The sequence below is a fragment of the Lissotriton helveticus genome, chromosome 9 (assembly GCF_964261635.1).
Source record: "Lissotriton helveticus chromosome 9, aLisHel1.1, whole genome shotgun sequence".
Lineage (NCBI taxonomy): Eukaryota > Metazoa > Chordata > Amphibia > Caudata > Salamandridae > Lissotriton > Lissotriton helveticus.
In genome coordinates, this window is record NC_136070.1 from 1225201965 (window position 1) to 1225227173 (window position 25209).

At 42.1% G+C, this 25209-nt stretch overlaps 1 protein-coding gene across 1 annotated transcript in view; it reads right to left on the minus strand.

Moving 5' to 3' along the window:
• Positions 1-25209, minus strand: part of LOC144782385 (sodium- and chloride-dependent taurine transporter-like) — a 300110-nt gene that overhangs the window by 165633 nt on the left and 109268 nt on the right. Inside the window, exons 4-5 of the mRNA XM_078661712.1 lie at positions 20258-20390; positions 4789-4923 (exon numbers count right to left, since the gene is read on the minus strand). Coding sequence (XP_078517838.1) covers positions 4789-4923; positions 20258-20390 — 268 coding nt within the window. The remainder of the gene's footprint in view (positions 1-4788; positions 4924-20257; positions 20391-25209) is intronic.

The window sequence follows — 25209 nt, forward strand, 5'->3', positions numbered from 1 at the left end:
TCATGCCACGGTGAGGGCTCCCAGACGCTCTTACCCATCGACACAGGCACTGTAGCTTCAGAAAACCAGAGACAGACATTGATGAAAGGGCATATTGTGTTGGGAACAATTCTTAGTACCAGCAAGAAAGTCCAAGGGGAAACTGGCACTTTCGTGGTAGGGCGACCGTTGATATGGTCACTGGTGGGGCCTTGGGAATACCAGGTTTCATCAAATCCAAAGGTTCTAGTTCCCTTATTTGAAGTTCCATTAGTTTCTTTGGTGTAGAAAGTCCATTCACCTTAGAAGTAGCACGCAGGTTCTTTAAAATCGTCGCCAGTGTTACGGTTGAAAGAATGATACGTGGTCCAGAGGTCTAGTTCAGGATCACAGCTTTATTCTTCAGCTCAGATCCATATTATAGGCCCCACCAGGAGCAGCCACTTCGCTGCTCAGCCCTTCACACCAAACGGATTCCTTCTTACAATCAAACCCTCTGAACATTCCGATCACATCATGTAGGCCAAGCAGCAGAGCAGGGGGCAACCATAGGGAGAGTGCATTAATCACTTGCTAGATTACAACAAATTCTCAAGGACAAAAGTTGCCCCTCCCCCAAAGATGGTTATGCACACTCATTTTACCTTCCATACAAATGGCTATCAGTAGACCCCCAACTCCTCTAGAAGGTCCAGCACAACTCTAGGTCTGGGGCATCTAGAGGAGAATTAGCACAAGCATCCACTTCCGGAATGGAAGAAGAAGATGTAGAACCTGAAGTGGCTTATGCGGCATCAAGAAGAAGCGCAGAACATGATGCGCTATTCATCCAGGCAAGGAGAAAAGCGCTTGTATCAGAAGGTGGTCGAGAAGACCAAAGACTGTCGCAGGACAGAGATGAATAAGGGAGAGTATCAAGGAGGAAGAGGAGAAGAGATAGTGCAGAGAGAAGGAAGTGACAGTGTTCAGTCTGCTCGGGTCTCCATCAGAGCAGATTGGGACGGAGAGCATGATTATAGGTAGTGAGAAGAACATTTTCTATGGAAATCATGAGAGAAGATCCAACCGAAGGAAAAGACATGTGGGTTAATGTAGCTAGAAAAGGAAAGCTCCTTAGCAAGGATGAGTGGAGGGAAAAGGCAGCTTAAGGTTGATAAGTGATATATGAGAAAGAGGACAATACGTGTCAGAAGGAGTCCCTGATCACAGACAAGAAGAGGAATCCCAACAATAAGAGCACTCAATCTCGCAGGAACGACACACCCACAACAATCTTAAAGAGCAGTGGAGAAAGGCAGATGCAAACAAAATGGTGGATGTAACCAATCGGATGGAGGTGAGAGTTTTATGAAAACTGTACAGGTGAAAGGAACAGAGACTTGAAGGCTGCAAGTGGAAAAAGTCGAGAGAGTATAGCCAAAGGTTCAGTGACCATGAATAAGAACAAGGAAGAAAAAGATCAAAGAGGACAAGAAGGCATGTTTTTGTGGACGGATGCAGAGTCACTGGCTCAAAGGGTGCGTAGTAGAATGGGAAAAGGTTCCAGGTCAGCCTTGTGCTATGCTGGCTCGCACATGGAGACATACTTGACAGTAAAGAAACAACCTGTTGGGAATATGCTTAGGGCGCACTTGAAGACAGGCTACCAAAGATAAAGAAACCTCAATAAGGATTAACTTACAGCAGTGAATAGCAAAGACAGATATTCAAATATTTGGATGCCGTAGAAACAGGCATGTTATATTCGGGGCTGGGAGGGCAGCATGGCTTATGTATGATCAGGACACATGCCCTTGGATGTCATTAATCTAACTGGCACATGGAGTTGAGCCCAGTAGTTTTGCTGCTTCTCTTCATGCTGATTACTGTCTTCTCTTCCTCACTGACCCTTACTTTGGAATTCAAACAATGAAGGTGTGAGAAGGAGATAAGGGAGAGCAGTTGACCTAACGGCTAGGGCGGTCAACCTCAAATCTGGGGAACTGGTTTTGAGTCTCGGCAATGACACTGAAGATCCTGTGGTTCTGGGTAAATCACTTAATCTCCCCATGCTTAACAAAAATGAATGTGTCCTCATGTAATGCAACTGGTGCTATGTAAAACGCTCTGATATCCAATTTGGGTCAAGTTCGCGCTATATAAAACTCTGTAAAAATAAAAAAGGATTCCAAGAACAGCAACAACCACTGGTAAGGGGGAATAGCACCAGAGTGGTGATACAACTATAAATGTAAATACAAACTATGGTAAGCTATGCCAGTGATGTGGGCTGTGGGAGAAGGTGCAGATAACACACTGAGTCACAGGAAATCCATCAGGGTATTGTTAGCAATGAAATGAGCAGCAAAACAGTATATTCAACCAAACTACCTTGATTCCATGCAGTCCCTGGTTTGACGTGTTCTGAAACTGACAATGCAAATTACAAAGTGCAAAATCAAATTAGCTGTCAGGTTTCCATAGATGCAGCTTCATATCCCTAAGTGCTAGAAGTGGAACCTGTGGACAAGTGGTTTGTGGACTGAACTATGGCCATGGGATTCTCAGTACCGTGCGTCTTCTCTGAAGAAAATAGTACATTTTTGAATGGTTGTCCTCAATCAAGAATCAAGCAGAGAAAAGTTGTGTATTGCATTATGTTGACATCTTTTTGTTTTCATGAAGTAAAGAGAAGAATGTGTCAGTCTGTTAAAAACTTGGGAAAAGAGCTTCAGGTCCTTTGGACCTCGTAAAAGACAGAAGTCTTCTATCTTCTAAGGATTAATTGTGCTCCATTGGAAATTGATTGGGTTTGGCCTCACGAATGGTACAACAGCTGTTGGCTCAGCCCAATTTTGCATGGAAAGTTGGTTCCAGTCGTTTACGTTGTGCAGGTACATTTAAATTCACAACAAAGCAAGAGGTAGTGAAGTGACATCACACGCCCTTTGACCACTGTAAAAAGTGCTTACTTGCGTTGCCTTACTATGTCTTAGGTTTAGCATCACATTTGATTGTAGACAGATTGCAGGAGTAGCAATAATATAACAAGCTCTTTCTCATTTGCAGTGGATGAGGCTTTCTGTGGTCACACCTGAACCAGAAGGATAGAATAGTATATTCCACCAAAGGGGGGGATGTAGGGAGGCAATTTTGCTGCGCCGAGCTGCGTAATTTTTTAAGTGATAGAATTTGCCGTATGTATGACAATACGGTCCATTCTTGTACTTAACCCTGCACCGGCGCAAAAAAAGGAGCCTAGTGTCAGCATAGGTACTCTTGCACCATGGTGCAAGGGTGCCTGCGTTGCAGGCATGATTGTAGTTGTGCAGGAAGAGACACTTTCCTGCACAAAAGCAATCATCAATGGTGTTTTTCTCCTTCTATGTGTGCTGCAAAATGCAGCACGCATAGCAAGAGCAAAAAGAGGAGAAATAAAAGGATATCTCCTTATTGCGCTACTCTTACACCTCCCGTGGGGAGGCGTACGTTTTTGGAGCTGCCTCAGATTTACAGATCCTTGTAAATCTGGAGCAGTGTCATTGTATGCCCCTTTGCGGCAAAAAACTGCATCGAGGAGGATACTATTTACAAGACCGGCATTAAGCCATGCAAAGTGGCTCAGCGTCACCTTTTAAATATGACACAGGGCACAGCGCCATCGGAGCATCGGAAAAAGTAGCACTCTCGGGGCGCAATGCCCTTGTAAATATGCCCTTTAGTATTTTAAACATGTTTGGTGGCATCTATAGTAGGATCAGGCAGCTCCACTTGGGGTGTGACGGTACACATATATCCCACTATTTATGCTGAAAAGTGGGACATTGGGTCTAGTCTGGGGCAATCAAGCCAGAAGGATGAGTATTAGCTCATTGGGCTGAGAGATCTTATGATAATTTCATCTGACTTTATTGTTTGACATTTCCATTACAATCTAGCTTTGATGACAATAAGCCTAGACTACTTATTATAAGGGAGTTTGAGGTTTACTTAAACTTTCAGAGATTTTTTCATGATGAGTTCATTTGTAACAAATATGTTCGATTTAAATGCAGACTTTTTACAGCTTTTAAATAGAGTAATCAATACAGAATAACATGCACCCATTTTTCCACTTTATGCACTAATGAGGCCTCTGTATCCGGTGCCCCTTCAATATCTGAATAACTACCTCGTAGCTGAACCTTGGAAGACCAATGTATTATAAATCTCCCTTCTCTAGCAGGATCCATTTAGAGCTCAAGTGTCATCCGCGACAGGCTGGCCAATAAAAAAGATCAGCTTGCATTTCGTAGCTTAATGGTGTTGGCAGATTGTTAATTGTCCATTGATTGCTGGGTAAGTTTTCATTCGTACAAGCATAAAGAGTTGGGTGAGTTATGCACAGATGCAAGTTCAAACGGCCCGTCACTTCTCTGATCAAACACCCCCAAAGATAAGTATTCATCCACATCGTTAGTACAGTATCCTATTTCAGACAGTGTCTGACCTTTGGCAGTGCGCCCCATCCATACCACAGGGCTTAGGCCTTTTTGTGTATCACTGCCGATGCCAAGTGTCAGCAAGGGATTTTACATTTCACTTAACGCAGCTACCAGGGCGCTTGCCCTTGAAGGGAAAAGAGTCAATTTGCCAACGTAACATCATCCCTCAGCACTGGCATCCCCTTTGCAATTTATGAAATCAGAAGTGGCTGCTTTTTTCGCCTGCCCTTGAACAAGCCTCGATTTCTTTTCTTTATATTCTAGCACAAGTCCTCTAGATTCTCCATCTGATCTCTGGAAAGAACATGCACTTTTATAACAACAGTGGAAATTACCCACTGCTTACCTGCGGATCTGCCAACCGTGTGATGTCGGGATACAGGAAGAACATGATGCCGGCCCCGGCTCCCGGCAGAGTGACTCCGCGGATTAGCAATATCAACAGCATGATGAAGGGGAACGTCGCAGTGAAGTACACAATCTGGAAAGGAGATCATGTTAATTATTTCATGTAGAGCATTAGTGATCTTGAAAACTGTTATACACAAATCCTCCTGTGGAGAGATGATGTTTGGGGTCACTTTGCGTATTATAATTCTTTAAATAAATTAAATAAACAAACTCTCATACATCTGCAAAGTATATCACTCTGACATAGGCAGCAATTAGGATAGTCTCATACCTGCCTTTTGGCAATGCATTCTTTATCTACCTGATGTTCAGGTCCTACTCATAGATGAAGGCACTTATTAGGCAACAGGTTTGCTCACGTCACCCCACTGATCAGACAACCTCCCTGTGTTCTGGTATGGGTCAATGTTGAGAATGAAATCTAAATGTTGGCTAAAAAGTAATTTTAGGTGGATGTAGATTACCCTGCAATTAACAAGCATTGACTGCTGTGCATAAAACATTACGTTTGCATGGAGAACAGACAAGCACCAGCAAGTTCGTCTATTGACCTATCTCTTGTAGTACTTTAAGCTTACAGGGCTATATTGGACTCCATCTTTGCACTTTGTTCTAGAGCCAACCAACCATAATTTCATGATAAATACCTACAATATGCCATTTTATATTTGGGGGAACAACATTATTATCAGCCTCTTATTTTAAAAAGAAGGTGCAAATCAATTGACAACCTAACTTGTCCTGCAAACAGGAGCCTACATACGAGTTCCAACAACACTAATGGCTCACAAAAGTTGTTCCTTGCATTGTCATACATTAAAAAAAGTTAGGCTCTGTTTAGACGACACTGTAAGCATCTTAAAATGCCTACATTAAATGGAAAGCTTGAGTTACTAGCAATTAGGAAGTGATACATGCCCCACATTCATTCAGCATTTCTGAAAGGAAACCCTCCCGGCCCCAAAACATACCTAAGGAACTTAATACCCACTTCTGATTTTCCACAAACTCTACTTGCTACAACTTGCAAAAATAAGTTCTCAGATTAAAAGCATATTGTTGACCTGATGGAGGACTGGATTTTTGTATTTATTACGCACAAGAAATGTCAGACCTTGTCAAGCCTCAATGTGAGAGCGAGGGGCTCTACACGTGTGTTACGTTTCATATCTACCTAAATGATAAGGATAGGTCATTATACAATGTAAGCAAAGAAAAAGTATGTTTTCAGTGTCATAACGTTGCTGCTTCTGTTCATACCAACCAAAATTAACTCTCTTTTTCATCAACTTACATAAAACCAAACATGACAGCAGCCACCTTGAGAAAACTTTTTTCATGGTTATTGCATAGCCCTTTTGAAGATTATTAATCTTTATTTCTCAAACATTTTAACAAGAAATACTGTGATGCGTATACGTTGGGAAATTGCCAACTTGTTTGGATTTCTCAATATCCCCAGTGATCAGAGGTCTTTTATGCTCTTGAAGCTTTTCAGATACCAACTTTGGCATCGTGCTCAACCTCAAGCAATATCTGTAAATGTGTTGAGCAGTCGTCTTGCTTTATTGTAGGCTCAACGGGCATCAGTTTAATTCAGCGCAGAAAACCCTGCAGGTTCCTTCATTAAACACATCCTGCAGCTACTCCAACACACTGAATATCAACATCCGGACTGGCATCGCCTTTGGATTTATATACGGTATAGAGCCATTACAACGAAACTTTTACAACGACATACCATTACAACGCAACTTTTACAACGCAAACTATTACAACGCATTGCTCTGGGGGGCGCTCTAGGATAGGGAATAGGTTAATTTACTATCCAATAACCTTCCCTACTATCCACGGGGACTGGAGTTGGAATAGTAAATTAAACTATTCACTATCCAGCGCCTAAAAGCATTATGCGTTGTAAAAGTATGCATTGTAAAAACTGCGTTGTAAAAGCATGCGTTGTAAAAGCATGCGTTGTAACGTCATATATCCTTTATATACAGGTCCAACTTCATTTTGTGTCTGTATTGTATCTCCATGCTAAAAGGTCCACACTCACTTATTGGACACATAGGGGTACAGTTACAAGAAAGTGCCAGAGTGCAATGTTACATCACATTGGCAACTGCGCCCCCTGAGTTTCCCCTAGCGCTGGCACTAAAAAAGCTGCCTAGCGCAAGCGCTGGCACCCTTGCAACAATTGTTTATGTGCAGAAGGTACACCATTTAGCAGATAAACAATCAATAATGGCGATTGGCTCTTTTTATGTGTGCGGTAAGAGCATAAAACAAGGAGATTAATAATTGCTCCTCGCATTGTCATTCTAAGACCAGGTATTACCTGACCTTAGTTTTTGTTGTTGTAAATCTGGGGAAGTGTCAAAAGGCAATGGGAGTTGTGATAGAATGCCCACAGCAACCCCCATTGCCTGCCCCTTTGCCACAGCACACGCGGTGGTAAGGGGATATATTTATAAGGTGGCCGTAAGCCACGCTAAGTGGATTAGCGCCACCTTGTAAATATGGGGAATGGTGCAACGCCACAGAAGCATCAAAAAAGTGACACTCTGGTGGTGTTAGGGGCTTTTATATCTGCCACATAAGTGTGCTACAAGTTTGCCTAATTCTGTATCAGAGACTAGCTACTCAGAACGTTTTTCTCATTATGTTGGCATCTGGCTAAATATCTGATAAAGATACATGCCTGCACTCCATTCCCTTCTACAACCAGCCCATGCAGTATTAGCAATGAGTAAGTCACAACCAGGAAAATATATCACTTCCTTGTTGTGAATTATACGTTGTTACATAGGATTGTCTTTTTGGTCATTCTCCTTCGCCAAACCTAGGTTGTTCAGGTTTTCTGCCGGCTCATAAACTTGTTCAGACACACTGTTCAACTACACTTAGAAATCCAGAGTAACTTTCTCTGCTTTGCCTTCCCTTCTGCCCTATTGTGAAATAGCTGGGCAGTGTTTAGCACTCACCGCCATTCTGATCCTTGTCCCACTGTTTTGACTCTTTTTTGTCTAGTCGCTCCAATGAGGAGCAGGGTCAGTAATGATTTGTATAAGAAGGATCTCCGTCTAGAATGGTATGGGTGATGAAAAATAATGGGGGCTTTGCCCTGAAGTTCAAATGGACTCTACCCATGAGAAGCAGGGTCAGTACTGATTTGCCTAAGAAGAGTCTCTGTCTAGGGTGTGATAATGGGATCACTGACATAATATCGAATTCACAAATATAGAATTACCAAAATATAGAAGAAAAAATATAGAATGCAAAAATATCGAATTCCTATCTACAAACAGATAAGTACAGAAATATCGGATCAAAAATATAGTTTTAAAGATAGTTTTAAAAAATATAGTTAGACAAAATGTTGCATTTTTTTAAATGTCTTAAAAGTAATTTAAATTTAATGAAATAATAAATATAACATTTACTATTACCAATCCAGTGAGTGCAACAGTGGGGAAAGCGTTGGATAGCATAGGGGTAAAAATTACTATTACCACTCCACAGAGTGCAACAGTAGGGAACGCATAGGATAGCGTAGGGGTAAAAATTACTATTCCCACTCCAGAGAGTGCAACAGTAGGGAAAGCGTTGGATAGCATAGGGGTAAAAATTACTATTCAATATTAAATTACTTACCTTCAATTCGATATTTTTCACCACTATATTCTGTCCATTCGATATTTTGTCCATTCTATATTTTGACTTTAATATTTTGGTAATTCTATATTTGAAATTCGATATTTTGAAGGTAAGTTTGTATTGGTTTACTTTACTTGAATCCACATATATTTACCGTAGCGATATATTGAAATTCAAGGCAGAGGAGCTTGTCAGAGTTAGAAGGTACAGGAATAGAAGGTATAGCAAACTGCACCATGTTAAGAAAGGGTCTACATGCCAACCGAAGACCAAGAACGGATGGGCCCTGTAATTCGCTGTTGAACCACAATGAAACACAGTCTCTGTCCACATCATTCCCCTTTCATCCTGGAAGACCAGTAGTTTCACAGTACAAAGGTTCGCTATCGAAGCACCCATATAAATGATCAAGGCCGCCATAGTCATTAAGGAGATAAGCATGACAGCAAAATGACTGTTTGGCAGGTCGCCGGACGGAGTTAATCAGATCGATGAACGTTAACAATAAACAAGGACCATTTACCTCCCACAGGTACAAGGTCTACAAAGTGCAAATCTGCCACTGTATTGTACTAAAGCACTGTATGACCTACGTTTCGGTGGCCTAATATCTCCTATGCAAAGTACTTAAAGCGGGTGCATCATCAAATACAGTATATATTGTATTTGTTATAGTATTCTAGCAGTGCTTAATTTGAGCCAGTGGTTTCCAATGCTCGGCACTGGCACTTAATAGTCAGCACCAGTGCTTATGACAGTCTGCCACATGGTGGCGCTGTCTGCTTAACTTAGGTATGAACACAACAAAAGCTGTTTATTCATTCAGGATACATTAACAATGATTAATACCTGCCATCTAAGCAATTGATTGATTGATTTGTCAACTTGTAGAGCGCGCGAATGCCCGTGGGCGTCTTGGCGCTATGACAGATCCTCATCTCTTGGTAACGGTTTCTAGAGTGGTACAGAGAATAGCCAGGTTTTTACTTCTTTTCTGAAGGATTCCAGAGATGGGCAAGTTTTTATGGCGAGAGGCAGCTTATTCCAGGTTCGTGCCGCATGTACAAGGAAGCTTCTTCCACCCCAGTTAGCTCGTCTAAATCTGGGGACACTAATTAGCTTTAATTGGCCGGATCTGAGAAGTCTCGTTGGTTCATATATTTTTAAATGAGATCTCAAAAATTGTGATCCTGTTCCCTGAAGTGTCTTGTAGGTCAGGCAGAGTGATTTAAATGCCACCCTTTTTTCAATTGGCAGCCAATGTAGTGTTTTTAGATTGTGACTGATTGGTTCAAACTTAGGTATGCCTAAAACCAGTCTGGCTGCTGCGTTTTGCAGACGTTGTAATTTAGTTATGATTTTTGTCCTGGCTCCGGCATATAGACCATTTCCGTAATCCAGTCTTGACAAAGCTAAAGCTGTCACTACTGTCTTACGCGAATCCTGTGGTAGATAAGGCAGTATCTTTTTTATCATTTTTTAGGTCTCGTGACCTATCAATGCGCATGCGCATTGAGCGGAGCGAGACTATAGGGCTTTAAACAGAGTTTAACTAACTGTGGCGATTTGGTGCTGTGCCCGTGCGCTTTTAGGTCAATGCGCAAGCACATCATCAAATCGCCATCTGTTCCCTCAGCCGCACTCCTCCCACACCTTTGAAGTGAAGCTTAGCTTTACTTCAAAGGCCCCTGCTGCTTCACACCCTCATGCCGCTCTCCCTGCTCCGCCCCCTCCCGCCGTGTCGCATTTCTCCTTCCCCACTTTCACTTTGACGGCCGCAGGCCGTCTCTCGTGTTTCTCCTTTTTTTTTTTGTTGATTCTGGTTTTTATTTTTTCTCGCATTTCTTCGGCATTTGTTTAAATCTGCCATTTATCGCATTTCTCCTCCCCCACTTTCACTTTGACGGCCGCAGGCCGTCTCTCGTGTTTCTCCTTTTTTTTTTGTTGATTCTGGTTTTTATTTTTTCTCGCATTTCTTCGGCATTTGTTTAAATCTGCCATTTATCCTATCCTTTGTCCTATCCTTCGTTCTCGTGTTACTCTTTCCCTTTGTTGCTTTCTTCCTTGTTTTGTTAATTTTGCGCTTTTGTAATGTTATGTTTTACTGTCGCGCTACATTGGTAATAACGTTACGCTTTTGTGTCTGCTACAGGGTGTCCCACAGCAGAGCTACCCCTCGATGAACACAGAGCCCAGTGTATTGTGCAGTAGGTAGCAGAGCAAGGCCTCTACCTACTCAGAACAGATGTTTAGGCCTCAGATAGCTGAACTAGCCCTAACTAGCTAACTATGCCGACCATGACGTGTTCACGGTTCTTACATTGGGATTAAGATTGTAAGGTTTTAAACTCACGCAGTATCATGGTGGCGAGACCATCTGGGTAGTTATGTATGTACGTCCGAGCATAGCTCAGCATAGGGAGTGCATGTCATTTCAAAAACATCAGCTGTATTTTTATGCCCAGATTTAGCTAATATTAACTTTGTTCAGGCTCACCCCGACACACTTGTATTGGATTATGCTACTCATTGGAATTCTTAGGTGCTGATATTTACCTATTATGTTTCCTTATTTTATGGTAGAGACCCTTGAAATATGCATTGGGTACAGGCATACGCAGTTAGCAATTATTTGATATATTGATAGAATATTCAGTAACATCACTAGAGTAAACACAGAATTTTGATCAACAAAAGTAAGACAAACGAAGAGTGTGAATAAATAACAGTGAAACCTAATAGACGTGTGAAAAGAGTTTCATTTAAAATGTGCGTTTGTGGTTTTGAAAAGGAAACCATTTGGTTTGTATGTTCAATGCATCCAGGGCAGCAAGTGGGGATCCGCTACCAGCCCATAGGGTCGTAATATCTTTAATACCTGACCTTGCTTGATTCAGGGTGATGTCCACATGGGGGACTGTCGTCAAAACCCCTTTGTTCTTATTTCTTGCTCCATGGGTGATCCTTTTTTGTCTGATTAAGTGGCTCCATTCTGTTCAAGTAGTCTTCAGCGCCTTCTCTCATAGCTCCCCACAGTGCTACTTGCGAGGATGATGATGATATCCTAAAGGAGTGAAATGGGGGCGTGGCTGCTGATACTCTGCCCTCTGCCGCGTCTCCTTCTATTTTAATCAATGTTTATTATTTTGTTATAAATGGCTGTGCCCACTTACTCTCCCCACCTTTAACCTACTTCTCGTCCCTCTGCTTGTAACTACGCACTCTGTACCCTCAGTTATGGGGTCTAGCCCCCCCCACTATCCGTTCCATCTTTTCTCTCTCGCTCTGTCCTTTCTCCCCTTTTCTTTCCCGCTGTCTCCAGTGTCCACCTCCTGGGCCTGTCCACTTGCCCCCCCCTTTGAACCCGCGTCCACCCCTCTGTCTCCTCTCGTGTTCACCCCTCCTCTCTCCCGTCTCCGCTCCGTCTGTCTGTCTGCTTCTCTCTCATCCTCCTCTTCCTCCATGTCTCTCCACTTCCCTCCCCATCTCTCCTCACCGCCCTCCCCCCACCCATCCCCGCCAGCTCTTTCTTCCTCCACGAATAGAAAAATATTCCCAGCTAAAAATACCGGAATAGAAAAAACGAGGGAAATACTCAAAATAACTCTATAGATAGGGAAGAAAATTAAAATGACATTACGAGATTCTTTAGAAATAGTGCGAAGGCTGCAGCTCCCACCAGGGCGCATTCACTCTCTCTGTCTCTCCTTTCTCTCTCTCTCTCTCCTTTCTCTTTCTCCATCTCGCTCTCCCCCCTCTCTCTCTCGCTCTCCTTTCTCTCTCTCTCTCTCCACTCTCTCTCTCTCTCCACTCTCTCTCTCTTTCCTTTCTCTCTCTCTCTCCACTCTCTCTCTCTCCATCTCTCTCTCCCCCCTCTCTCTCTCTCTCTCTCCCCTCTCTCTCTCTCTCTCTCTCCATCTCTCCATCTCTTTCCCCCTCTCTCTATCTCCCTCTCTCTCGCTCTATCTTTCTCTTTCCCCCCTCTCTCTCGCTCTCTCCTTTCTCTCGCCTTTCTCTCCCCCCTCTCTCTCCTCTCTCCTTTCTCTCTCTCTCTCCTTCTCTTTCTCTTTCCCCCTCTCTCCCTCTCTCTCGCCTCTCCCCCCCTCTCTCCCTCCCCCTTTCTCTCCCTTCCCCTTTCTCTCTCTCTCTCTCTCTTTCTTTCTTTCTTTCTTTCTATGTGGCAGAGTTGACTTGTTTATGCAGCAAAGAAAGAAAAATTATGCTATAATTATGTGGCACCTCTTTCAGTTAAAAATCAGTGTAAAAAAGCAGATCTCATTTCATGTGCCTCACTCGGCGGTGGTTTAAACTTCAGCGAGTGGGGCCCCGCCCAAGACGACGTGCAACAAGGCCTTGCACAGCTGCCAACAGGTTTGCAAAGCGGAATCCCCAAGCAGCAACACCAGCAGATTGAGTCTGAACCCTACTGAAAGGGCTGGGCGGGACGGAGGCCTGCGAGGGACAGCATACCCCGTCCCTGCGGTCACAGTCGCAAAATGCTCTTTTATTTTATGGATTTCAGCCTCTGCCCCTGGGAGTGAAGTGAAGCGCATTTGGGGGTCCCCTGTATGCTTCCCCCTGTCCCCACACCCTCACATTTAAAAATGCAAGTGGCGCTCGCAGACATGGACCACTTTGTGAATGGGCACCCCCAGTTTTGGTGGGGGGGAACCAACACCCATTAAAGATTTTCGAATCAGTAGGGACGCCCAGTTTATGCCACCTTTCCCTATCAATCCATATTATGTGTCAAAGAACGCATTGTGAGTCACAAAGACATTTATTTACGTCTTGTAATGAACCTTACGTACATTGCGATTTAGGGCTGTGTATAAAGCCTTTAATTTTCCAAATTACAAATTTTACGACTGCAAAACTCTTGTGTGCATCAGGCCGTGCGTTTTTTGTTTCCTGCTCAGGACAAAGATCTTTCCACTGGGGGAGGTTTATTCATCTTGGGCAACATTGTCGCTTCTTTATATGCCGGACTACAGCAATAAACGACTGAAGATGACTGGTTAACATTCCTAAAGTGTCTGGGTGCAGCACTTTTAATTAAATAACGGAATTATGGATTGGGTGATGACTGACGGAAATAAACTTTTCATAGAAAATGCTGAAAGTCACATTTTCCCACTGGGCTGGGTATAGCTCATTGCTTTATTGGCTTGCTGTCTGCAAGATAGCACAGCGAGTTGAATACTCCCTGCTGGCAAATATAGTGATCTGAAAGTCGCCATTTGAAATCCTGGCAATGCCGACCGAGCCTGTCATCCTTCTGAGGTTGGTAAAGTGAGTGGTAAAAGCAACATCTGTTATTTTACAATGCCTATTTTATTGATAAATTATTAAGGTGCTTTCAAACACCAGGTCTCGTATGAAACGCTCTCTCTATATGTGCAAGCATTATAGACATACATGTTTATTACTGCAGGTTCCTAAGTAATGCGGCGCAGTTTTACATATGGGTGTGTGGGTCTATATAGGTGGCACAGGCTGATGGGTGCTATGGCGACATCTCTCTTTTCCCTCGCATCGTCACTGTCACTGCCGTCTCTCTTACCTTCTCCCTACCCCCTCTCTCTCTCTGTACCCTTTCTTTTTATGGCCCCTCTAAACGCTCTGCTATGTTGTCTCCATCCCTCAACTCTCTCACACCATCACTCAGCTCAACCACAGCATCACTCAGCGCACCCACAGCATCACTCAGCATCACCACAGCATCACTGGTTCAAATATGTTCTCTCAATGTTTCAAGCTTTATTACAAATGTCAAAAAAGATGTTAATATTTCACTTCTGTTCTTGGATTTTCGTCACAATAAAATACACTGAACATAATCTTCACTAAAGTTATTTACTAAAGTTTATGCTATTGCCATTATAAATGACAATCTATTTTTTTAGGTATTATTTATTTAACAAAGTTAAAAGCCATTGTTATTTGTAATATCAATACATCTAAGTCACGTAAATACAAAACATGGTGCATTACAAATGCTATAGGTGTCACATTTGCGAAAGTTATAACTATTGGCATTGTAAATGACAAAGCTATTAATTTAGCTATTTTAAAAAACAACACATAAATAAAAAAAATGCCACTTATAAGACCAATAGCTCAAACTTTCCTAATGCGAGACCTATTGCATTTCCAATGCTTGTTAAATATACCAGAGTGTTGATGACAGCTTACTGGCTTGGGCTTCAAAAGATAGATTGGTGTCAAGAATGACGCCCAGATTCCTCACTTTTTCTGATGAACTAGGGCATCTACCCAAGTCATTAGGCCACCAAGCGGGAGACCAGATGTTTGTGTCACCCCCTAATATCATCACCTCACTTTTGTCTCCATTAAGCTTTAGACAATTTCTTTCCATCCATTGGCTAACCTGTATCATGCATAATTGAAATTTTTCTGCTGTGTCCTCCACATCCTTGCTGATGGACACCACAATTTGGGTGTCGTCTGCAAAGGATATTGGAGTGAAGCCACAACTTCTTATGATTTCTGCAAGGGGGGCCACGTATAAGTTAAAAAGGGTGGGACTCAGCGACGACCCCTGTGGGACCCCGCATGGTGAATTAAAGGATTTAGATTTCGCTACCCCTACTTCTACAGAAAAAGTTCTGTTTACTAAGTAGGATGCGATGAGGGTGCATGCTGAATCATGTATTTCTGCTTTTTTCAAACGAGTTAGGAGAATCTCGTGACTAACCGTATCGAAGGCCGCCGATAGGTCGAGTAATATCAAGGCGGTCTTCGTTCCGTTATCCAGCACTTTCCTAAGTTCTTCCATAGCTGTAATTAAAGCAGTTTCTGTTCCATGTCCTTCACGGAAACCAAACTGAGAGTGGACTAGCCAGTTTCCATCCATTAGATAACGGGATAGCTGTTTGTTTAAAAGTTTTTCTAAAATCTTGGAAGAAAAAGGAATCCTAGCTATAGGTCTATAATTACCGGGTTCCTCACAGTCTAGATTTGATTTTTTTAATAGTGGTCTGATTGATATCTTTTTCCAGTCATCTGGAAAGGTATTGGTTCCAAGTATTTGAGCGAATAATTTTTCTAAAACCAGGCTCAATTGTTCTGCGCCGATTTGCATTATTTTGGGTGGGCAAGGGTCCATTGGGCTACCTGAGTTAGTGGTGAGTAGTTCCTTCTGGATTTGATCTACTGTTGGTTTACTAAATTGGAACAATGTAGGTTGAGCTGATTGTTCCCCTAATTTTTTAGGTTGTGAGGTAGCCTGATCAGCCTGATCTGCCATGTCTATGTTATGGCTTTTGAAAGAATCATAAACTGAAGATACTTTGTTTACAAAGAATTCACCTAGTGTGTTACAAAAATCTAACGACATTTATTCTAAGGTGCTGTTTTCAATTTTTGAACGTTTTTTAACAGTGGAGAAGAGGGTTTTACTGGAGTTTTTTGACTCGTTAATTTTTTGAACGAAGTATTTGCTTTTCTCTGTTTTTATTAATTTTCTATAGCTGGCTAGAGCTGCTTTATAATCTTTTTTTTGCTGGGCGTCGTAGTTGGATCTCCACTTCTTTTCTGCTCTTCTACATGACTGTTTTTGTTCCTTCAGAGCTTCTGAGAACCATGGTTGTGAAGGGGTCTTTCTTTTGAATGTGACTTTCTTTTGTGGGACTGTAAGTCGGACTGCATCCTCCAACCACTCGTTAAATTGTTTACAGGCTTTGTTGTTGTCTACATCGAGAGTTGGATAGGATGAGCAGAGGGTGTCAATAAAAGCTTGGGGCTGAACTTTGGACCAGTCAGGATATGTTTTTTTTTATGGCTTCGATAGGTCTTCCTGTATCTTGTGCGATTTCTAATGAAAAGGAGACCATCTTGTGATCAGACCACGGAATCATGAGCGTGTCAATGTTAATTAGGTTCTGACATGATGTAAAGATACTGTCTAAGGTATGGCCAGCGTAGTGCGTAATTAAATGTACTTTTTGTTCTAAATCCAAGTTTGCCATTTCATCTTTAAATGAGATTACCTTAGGGTCGGAACTTTTCTCCAAGTGTATATTAAAGTCTCCTAAAATTGTATAGTCAAGGCTCGACACACTTGATTCTAAAAATGGACTTAAGAGGTCAATTAAAGGCGTCTTGGCATTAGGTGGTCTATATATCAGTAGGCCGTTAAACGTATAGTTGTTCGTAATCTTAATTTGAAAGGTCAAAGTTTCACAATCCGGGTTGCTTCCTTTATCGGAACTTTTGATTTTAAATTCTTCTTTAGCTATGATTGCTAATCCCCCCCCGCGTTTCATTTTTCTGTCGGCTCTAAAGATGGAAAAGCCGTCGGGAATCGCAAGGGTCAAATCAGCGTCAGATGCTTCATCTGCCCACGTCTCAGTGATAAATAGAAGATCGATATTTTGGCTTTCAATGAACTCTGCTGTGTGAACATTGTGTTTGACCATAGACCTGACATTAATTAGACCTGCTTTAATAGTAAAGTTTCCATAGCTTGGTATCTTAGGTTGGTTTAGGGGCATATTGAAAGCTCTAATCCGTGAGAACGCGAAAGCATGTGAGCAAGATGGACAATTTTTACCTTCCTTATGTAGATCAATCGGAGTACATGTGACGCAAGGTCTTCGTGATAGAAGCTCCTGGCTGGAATAGGTCCGATTTCTTCTATCAGTATGGTTCTGAACAGGAGGCATGGCCCTGGGCCCGGTCCCGGCGCGGACGGGCGCAGACGGGCTTGCCTTAGGCACGCAGACGGCGCGCCCGCTGCGCTCGTCCGCTGCGCGTCCTGGACATGCACATAGTTTATAGGAGAGGGGGAGCGTGGGGGGCGTGGCCTGAGGTAGTGGGCGTGGCCTGCGGGCTCTCTGGTAATGGCGGCAAACAAGTTTTGTATCCCGCGGTAGCGCTAAGATCCGCTGCGCGGAGATGCCTAGTTCGTGATGTCAAAGAATAAGTGCCCAGGGAGAGGGATTGGGTGAGTAAAATCACAGTATTACAATAAAGTATTAAAAAGTTAAAATGAGCGAAGGGTCTCCCGGCTTCCGCCTCAGGAGATGAGTGTCTTCTGACTAGCGCTTGTAGTCAGCGCGTCTATAAATGCCTTCGGCGGGTGGGCGTGGCCTGAGGTAGTGGGCGTGGCCTGCGGGCTCTCTGGTAATGGCGGCAAACAAGTTTTGTATCCCGCGGCAGCGCTAAGATCCGCTGCGCGGGGATGCATAGTTCGTGATGTCAAAGAATAAGTGCCCAGGGAGAGGGATTGGGTGAGTAAAATCACAGTATCACAATAAAGTATTAAAAAGTTAAAACGAGCGGAGGGTCTCCCGGCTTCCGCCTCAGGAGATGAGTGTCTTCTGACTAGCGCTTGCAGTTAGCGCGTCTTTAAATGCCTTCGGCGGGTGGGCGTGGCCTGAGGTAGTGGGCGTGGCCTGAGGGCTCTCTGGTAATGGCGGCAAACAAGTTTTGTATCCCCCGGCAGCGCTAAGATCCGCTGCGCGGGGATGCCTAGTTCGTGATGTCAAATAAGTGCCCAGGGAGAGGGATTGGGTGAGTAAAATCACAGTATCACAATAAAGTATTAAAAAGTTAAAACGAGCGGATGGTCTCCCGGCTTCCGCCTCAGGAGATGTGTGTCTTCTGATAATTCTTATAGCTTTGGGGGCCTGGAATAGTCTGAATTGTCACAGAGTGTGATGGACAGTAGTCGTGTTGGTACTGTCATTGTCAGCGCTGGCAGGGGCAATGGATGTTGCAAGCTGCAGTGTCCACTTGACGAGGGCCCTGGCACCTATGTTTTTTTTTTTACAAATTAGGCACTGATGCTATGTTATGTTACTCTATGCTATGATACACTAATAGTTGTTGACATGGTAAAAACACAATACCTCATTATCAGGTAGGGCTCCTATTAAAATAATTGTTATTCTGCTGCTGACGTCTATTTCAGATGTATCATCCTCGTCTTTTCTGCTATTCCCAAATGGCAAGCATTGTAATCTACACATACACATGTTATTTGTATATATTTGATATATATTTGTTATGTGTTCAAAGTCATTAACTGAATCATTTGTCATTTAAATGTATGGGGTTGCTGTGGAATGCTGATTTATGCTTATTCCTTCATCCCTAGGCATGACTATTAATGCAATGTTTACACAATCAGCACATTATGCATGCTTGGGGCCAGGAAATTACATGAACCTTTAGATGTACTAGACTTTGTAAATCATTCATATGTTACCTGTGTACACTATGAGTAGCGGCCTTTGTGATTTGAAGGGGTGCTGGCAGTCAGCGTGAGGGGATTTGTTGGTGCTGCTGGACCTAGACTCTTCTATGGTTTTGGAGATCATGCCAATATCAAATTTGACACTAGAACTCAATAATAAGCAACTGGATTTGGCTAATAATGGGGCTACCATTCCACTGAATGGCAAATGAAACCTTCCACTATGTATGCATATGTTGCAGAGTGGCGGGCAGCTTTAAGACCGGTGTCAGCACCGTAGATGAAAATGTGGAAAATCAAACATGTTTTGGTTATTAAACTATTATACTTTTTGGGTCTGGCACAACCAAAGAACTTTTGTCATGAACCTTTCGGTCTATCAGTCAGTCCCCTGCAGCCATTGGCAGCTTTGGGTCGGCCCCCTTCAGAGATTGCTTGTTTAAAGTGTCGCTCACATTTAGATCTGCCCACAGTAGTCTTATGCAGGTTTACAGTCTGTGATTGGTAAAGACGTTGTCCATCTCTAGATCATAGCTGCTTTTGATTGCAGTCTGGCTTGCTCCAGTACAGCTGCTGGATAATTTCCTTTCCTTAATAAGAGGCTCTGCATGCACCAAAATGGCCTCTAACACTGGGACTAAACCCTGGATAAAGTGTACAAAGAGTGCAATGTCCAATTAAGCATGGTCATAAGACCCCAGTAGGAGCATGATATCTGAAGCGGTTATGTGCCTGCTGCTTCTTATTCTCTCCAAGACAAACTCAGCTGAGCAGGGCTTGATGCAAATGGCTAAGACTATTGGCTGGATGGGGAAAGTTCCAGGAGAGTTCAGAATAACACATTGTATTGAACTTCAGCATTTATAGACCATTTAAACACTGAAACATCTGTAGCAAGCTACATCGAGTAGGGTGAGTGGTTAGTAGTGTGATGTCTTTGTTTTAGCCCTATGTGGGAAGTTATGGGATGCAGCGCTTAGCAAAGTGATGGATGAAGAAGTGGGAGGGAGACGCACAGATTATGTTTTTTTATAAGCTGGCAGCTCCTTTATGGTATTTGTATGATCATAGTGCACTTGGATGCATGTTTTGTCACAGAAGGAGAATACACACTACAACAAAATCTTTTACACTATTTCAAAAATAAGCAGATAAGCATGTTGGCCCTCTAGGAGGGTTTTGTTGCCTTTAATAAAAATAAAACATACTCACTGTGATCAAAACATACATTCATTATCAGACCAAAAACCATTGGCAGAAGAGAGCGGTGCATAATTGTCCCATAATGTTGAATATTATTGCTGGGAGTTATAGGTTACTGCAGTGGCGTGGCTAGCCAAAGGTAAGAGCGGAGGCGGTGCTGGTGAACACTGCGTTTGTCACCCCACAAAGACCACGGGTAAGAGGAGTGGGAGCCACCACCCCCAAAACCCGCCCTCCCCCTTGCTATGCCACTGGGTTATTGAGCTTTACTAGATGCACAAGCATTTTTTAAGCTAAGGCTGGGAATCTTGTCACTTACCTTCCCAGTAGATCTGATTCCTTTCCAGATGCAGAAGAAGCAGATGACCCAGACAAGTAAGAGACAGAGCGCCAGGTCCCACTTGATGACCCCAACATCTTCAATGCCTTTAGAGAGACTCAGCACGTTGTTCCTAAAGCATAAGAGACATAAGGTGGTTACTTATAGGTAAAGATGGTGGTAGCTCAACAACCAACCTGATTATGTCGAGGACTCCTCTAGAACCGGCTGCACGTACACAGAAGAATGAAGCCAAAATTACAACCCCTACCCAACAAGCAGCGATTTCCAAAGGATCTATTGTGCCACTCCCAAATACGGTGATCCCATACCTCATAAACAGATCACAAACTGGGGTATTAGAACAAGGTGACTAGACACTAAAGCAAAAAGAACCAACTAAAGATCTTGTTGAAACGCTATAAGCCCAATCCATAGTTGCCTATCATCTCCAGTGGCCTATCATCTCCAGCGGCTGTGATGGACTTCTACATGATGCCTCTAAGGCCACTGAAAGGTAAGCATGGAATGCCAAGCCTCACCAGAGCCAAACATGGCTTGGAATGTGGTTCTACAGGCCATTCAGACACATATATATACACATATGCACATATTAATGTAAGAAAGGCACTATTTGGCCAATAGCAGTCCCTTGATCACATTTACATTGTTAATGTGGCATAGAGCCTCCAATCACTCCCTGCATTGTCTGTAATGCTGTCCATGTGAGGCAGGGCCTGTCATGAGGGGATAGGATGCTTTGGAGTGATGGAAGTGAGACAAGTGGAACACGTAGGCTTGCTCAGAAGAACTAGCCAGAAGACAGCCACAGCAGGCCGCATCTCTGTTGTGTGACTGTGTGTGTGTGTCTGTGTGTTTGTGTGTGAGTGTATGTGTGTGTGTGTTGTGGCCACTGCCTATTTTAATAGAATGTTTTAATGTTGATAAAGGGACACTTTTCTGCACAAAAATAATCTCCAGAGGCGTTTTCTTCTTTCTACCTGTACTGCAGAAATACATCACAGGTAGAAGAGGAAATAACGATGAGAAATAAACATATTTCTCCTTCTAACGCCTCTGTTGGGATGGATGGCATTTTGACGCACTGGCATTAATTATCGCTGGCCGCTCTTAGCGAGAATTTTTTTTATCGCTGATAATTATCGCCATGCTAGCGCTGTATTAACAATGCATAGTGCAATGGCCATATTTATTCCAGTGATAGTGGTGTTTTCCATGGAACATTGCTGGTTTTCCAGCATTGTTCCATGGAAAACGGCGATAACCTTGCTGATACGACCCTGTGGTCGTATCAGCATGATCCACTCCCAATGGCAAGTATACCTAAGTCAGCATTTTTGCAGACCAGGGCAAGGGAGACGCATTACATAAGAAGCAGATTACTACACATCTTCCCCTTTATAATATTTAACAAAATGAAATAGTATACACATATATAAACATAGGAAGAGAAGATAAACATTCCAGAAGTAAACGTAAAAGAACACCATAATAACATGGGCCAAACTCTCCTTATGTAATAATGATAATAGTGTAATAGTGTAAAAGTAATGCAATAATAAGAAAATAGTAATGTAAGTAATAACATAGCCTTCCCTAGGTAATAATAATAACAATGTAATAGTAATAATGTAAGTAATAAACAGTAATAATAATGATAATAATAATAATGACATAGTAAATGTAGCAATAGTAATGTAAGCAATCAAGTAGTAATATAGAAGTCATAAACAAACAATTAGCAGGACCAGTGAATATCACATGCCCTCTACTGCATGCACAGTAATATACCGTACACTTACCCTCCTCCTCCCTATACACCACACACAAATAAACTCCAAAAGGGGGAAATCCACCAAATAATGAGTGTCTCAACCTCCCATATCAAATTAATGAATGACTACACAGTCATCTCCACCGTCATCACATGCACAACATTAAAGTAATGAGCGTCTCAACCTCCTACATGAAATCACTGAATTCCAAAAACTGACTAAGATGCAATAACCACCAAGGAATGATAATACCATACACCTTTAAGATGTAACAAGACATAAAAGTAGCATAAACAACATACATTATGTCATCAACAATACAGTAAGCAAAGTAGTTGTCATGGTAACGTGTTGCTCCGGTGAGCGATCTCTCACCCGTGGTCCTCACCATACCGACTCCTTGACAATGACCTGCATGTTGCTGTCGCCACCCAATGCGCTGGTGCACAAAGTTCAATGCCAAAGATTCCTCCAAAAGGACAAATGTCCTTATGTTTGATCAGCGTTGTTAATGTACATGCAATGAGCCACAATGCAACCCGTCTTGTACCTTCTCGCACCACACTTATGTTGTGAGGTTATTTCACGCCCTTCTTTCTTTATCACTTTCCTGCTGTTCAGCCTAGTGGTGTGTGGAATGTGATGACTGCATAGAATGTTGGGTGCATGAGGTTAGGCAGTTGGTGAATAAATCCTTAAAGGTCCATCAGGCACTCATTTTTACATATCCTCAGTGATATTCAAATTCGTTTTTGTGCGACTCCCTCCAAGTGTTTTGTCTAGGAACACTGTCTTCAATGAACAAATTTGGAGAAAGTGGGATTTCCACTTCCAAGTGGTGGTGTGCACAGTTAAACTCAGACCTGTATAGGTCTTAATCCATCTTTTATCAATTAGGTAAATAATTTTTACACCATTATTCGATTGATTTTTCCAATTCAAACAAATGTATTTTAGTCTTTGCTTTCAATTTATCCTTGATGCAAATTCATTCTTTACAATAAGCTCTTGCTTATACATTCCATATCCACCCAATGCATTTCGGGTCTGTTTCGACCCTTTCTCAGGGGTCTGTTAAGAAAAAACAAGGAAATGTTTTGAGCCATTCAGTCACATATTCCAGTATGTAAAACAGAATTTTTTACAAACCAAAGTATAATCTCTTAATACATTATGGAGAGTCAGTCTGTATTATACAACTCATAGCCACTGAGAAACTTTTGTAAAGGCTGCTATATACCGTATCGAGTTTCATCCCCATTACAACACGCTAACTAAGGTGAACTCATAAAAAATGAAAATAAACCATACAAACTTTGGTTTCAATCGATTGATTCAAATCACTCGGGTTATGTGTGTCTTCGATGTTGATCCACGTATATCCATGTACGAGTATCTAAACTCGATTGTGTGTATTACCAAACTTAGGTGTCCTTATTAACCCAATTCCAAGCTTCGAGTTAAAACTAATAAATTTACACCACTAAACACAAAAGTTTCAAAGTTTAAAGAAACGAAGAACGTTTCCGCGTTTCTTCTTACAGAAAATGAAAGTGTTCGCGCCTCGATCTCTCGCCAATCAGAATGCCGCTAGCTACCTAGAGCATTACCTCCCTTCGGAGTGGAAAATCAAAGTAAGAATCACAGAACATAAAAGTAGTATTCGACAAAAAAACTCAAAATCGACAGTGGCAATGCATTGGATGGAAGCAGGTCATAATATTTCACAGCTTCACTTTACCATACTAGAGGTGATTAAACCACAACCAGACAGAAACGCACATAAACAAAGATTGAGATCTGAGTATTTCTGGATTCGAAAAATGGGAAGTCTACAACCTCAAGGACTCAACGACAGGATAGAATTATCCTGCTTACAGACATTAGGATCGCATTTATTGTACCCCTGCTTACATCACATTGAGCAGTGAACATTCAATTCATCCCATTCCAAAATGGCGGACATAAATTTAATTTTATTGTTTTTTATTTGAAGGTTTGATTATTGTTGTATGCTTTAATTTAATTTCATATAAGATCACATCATGTATTATTGTGATACGTTCACGGAAGAAAGCAATTACCATTATGATAAATTCCTACTCGATTGTGATAAATTACGAGTGAATCCCCTTGTCATTTAAAAGAGTGTCCTTTAGAAATGCCCTCACAGGCTCTTCAGAATTTTCTTTTAATTATAAGATTGACAATGCTTTTTGGATCCACTTTTTTGAATATCATTTCTCGATGCGAGACTACTGTCACGTGTTCGCATAGTAAGCCAATGTGAGCACATAAGAGAAGGGAGGTAACGCTCTAGGTAGCTAGCGGCATTCTGATTGGCGAGAGATCGAGGCGCGAAACTTTCATTTTCTGTAAGTAGAAACGCGGAAACGTTCTTCGTTTCTTTAAACTTTGAAACTTTTGTGTTTAGTGGTGTAAATTTGTTAGTTTTAACTCGAAGCTTGGAATTGGGTTAATAAGGACACCTCAGTTTGGTAATACACACAATCGAGTTTAGATACTCGTACATGGTTATACGTGGATCAACATCGAAGACACACATAACCCGAGTGATTTGAATCAATCGATTGAAACCAAAGTTTGTGTGGTTTATTTTCATTTTTTATGAGTTCACCTTAGTTAGCGTGTTGTAATGGGGATGAAACTCGATACGGTATATAGCAGCCTTTACAACAGTTTCTCAGTGCTATGAGTTGTATAATAGAGACTGACTCTCCATAATGTATTAAGAGATTATACTTTGGTTTGTAAAAAATTCTGTTTTACATACTGGAATATGTGACTGAATGGCTCAAAACATTTCCTTGTTTTTTCTTAACAGACCCCTGAGGAAGGGTCGAAACAGACCCGAAATGCATTGGGTGGATATGGAATGTATAAGCAAGAGCTTATTGTAAAGAATGAATTTGCATCAAGGATAAATTGAAAGCAAAGACTAAAATAAATTTGTGTGAATTGGAGAAATCAATCGATTAATGGTGTACAAATTATTTACCTAATTGGTAAAAGATGGATTAAGACCTATACAGGTCTGAGTTTAACTGAGCACACCACCACTTGGAAGTGGAAATCCCACTTTCTCCAAATTTGTTCATTGAAGACAGTGTTCCTAGACAAAACACTTGGAGGGAG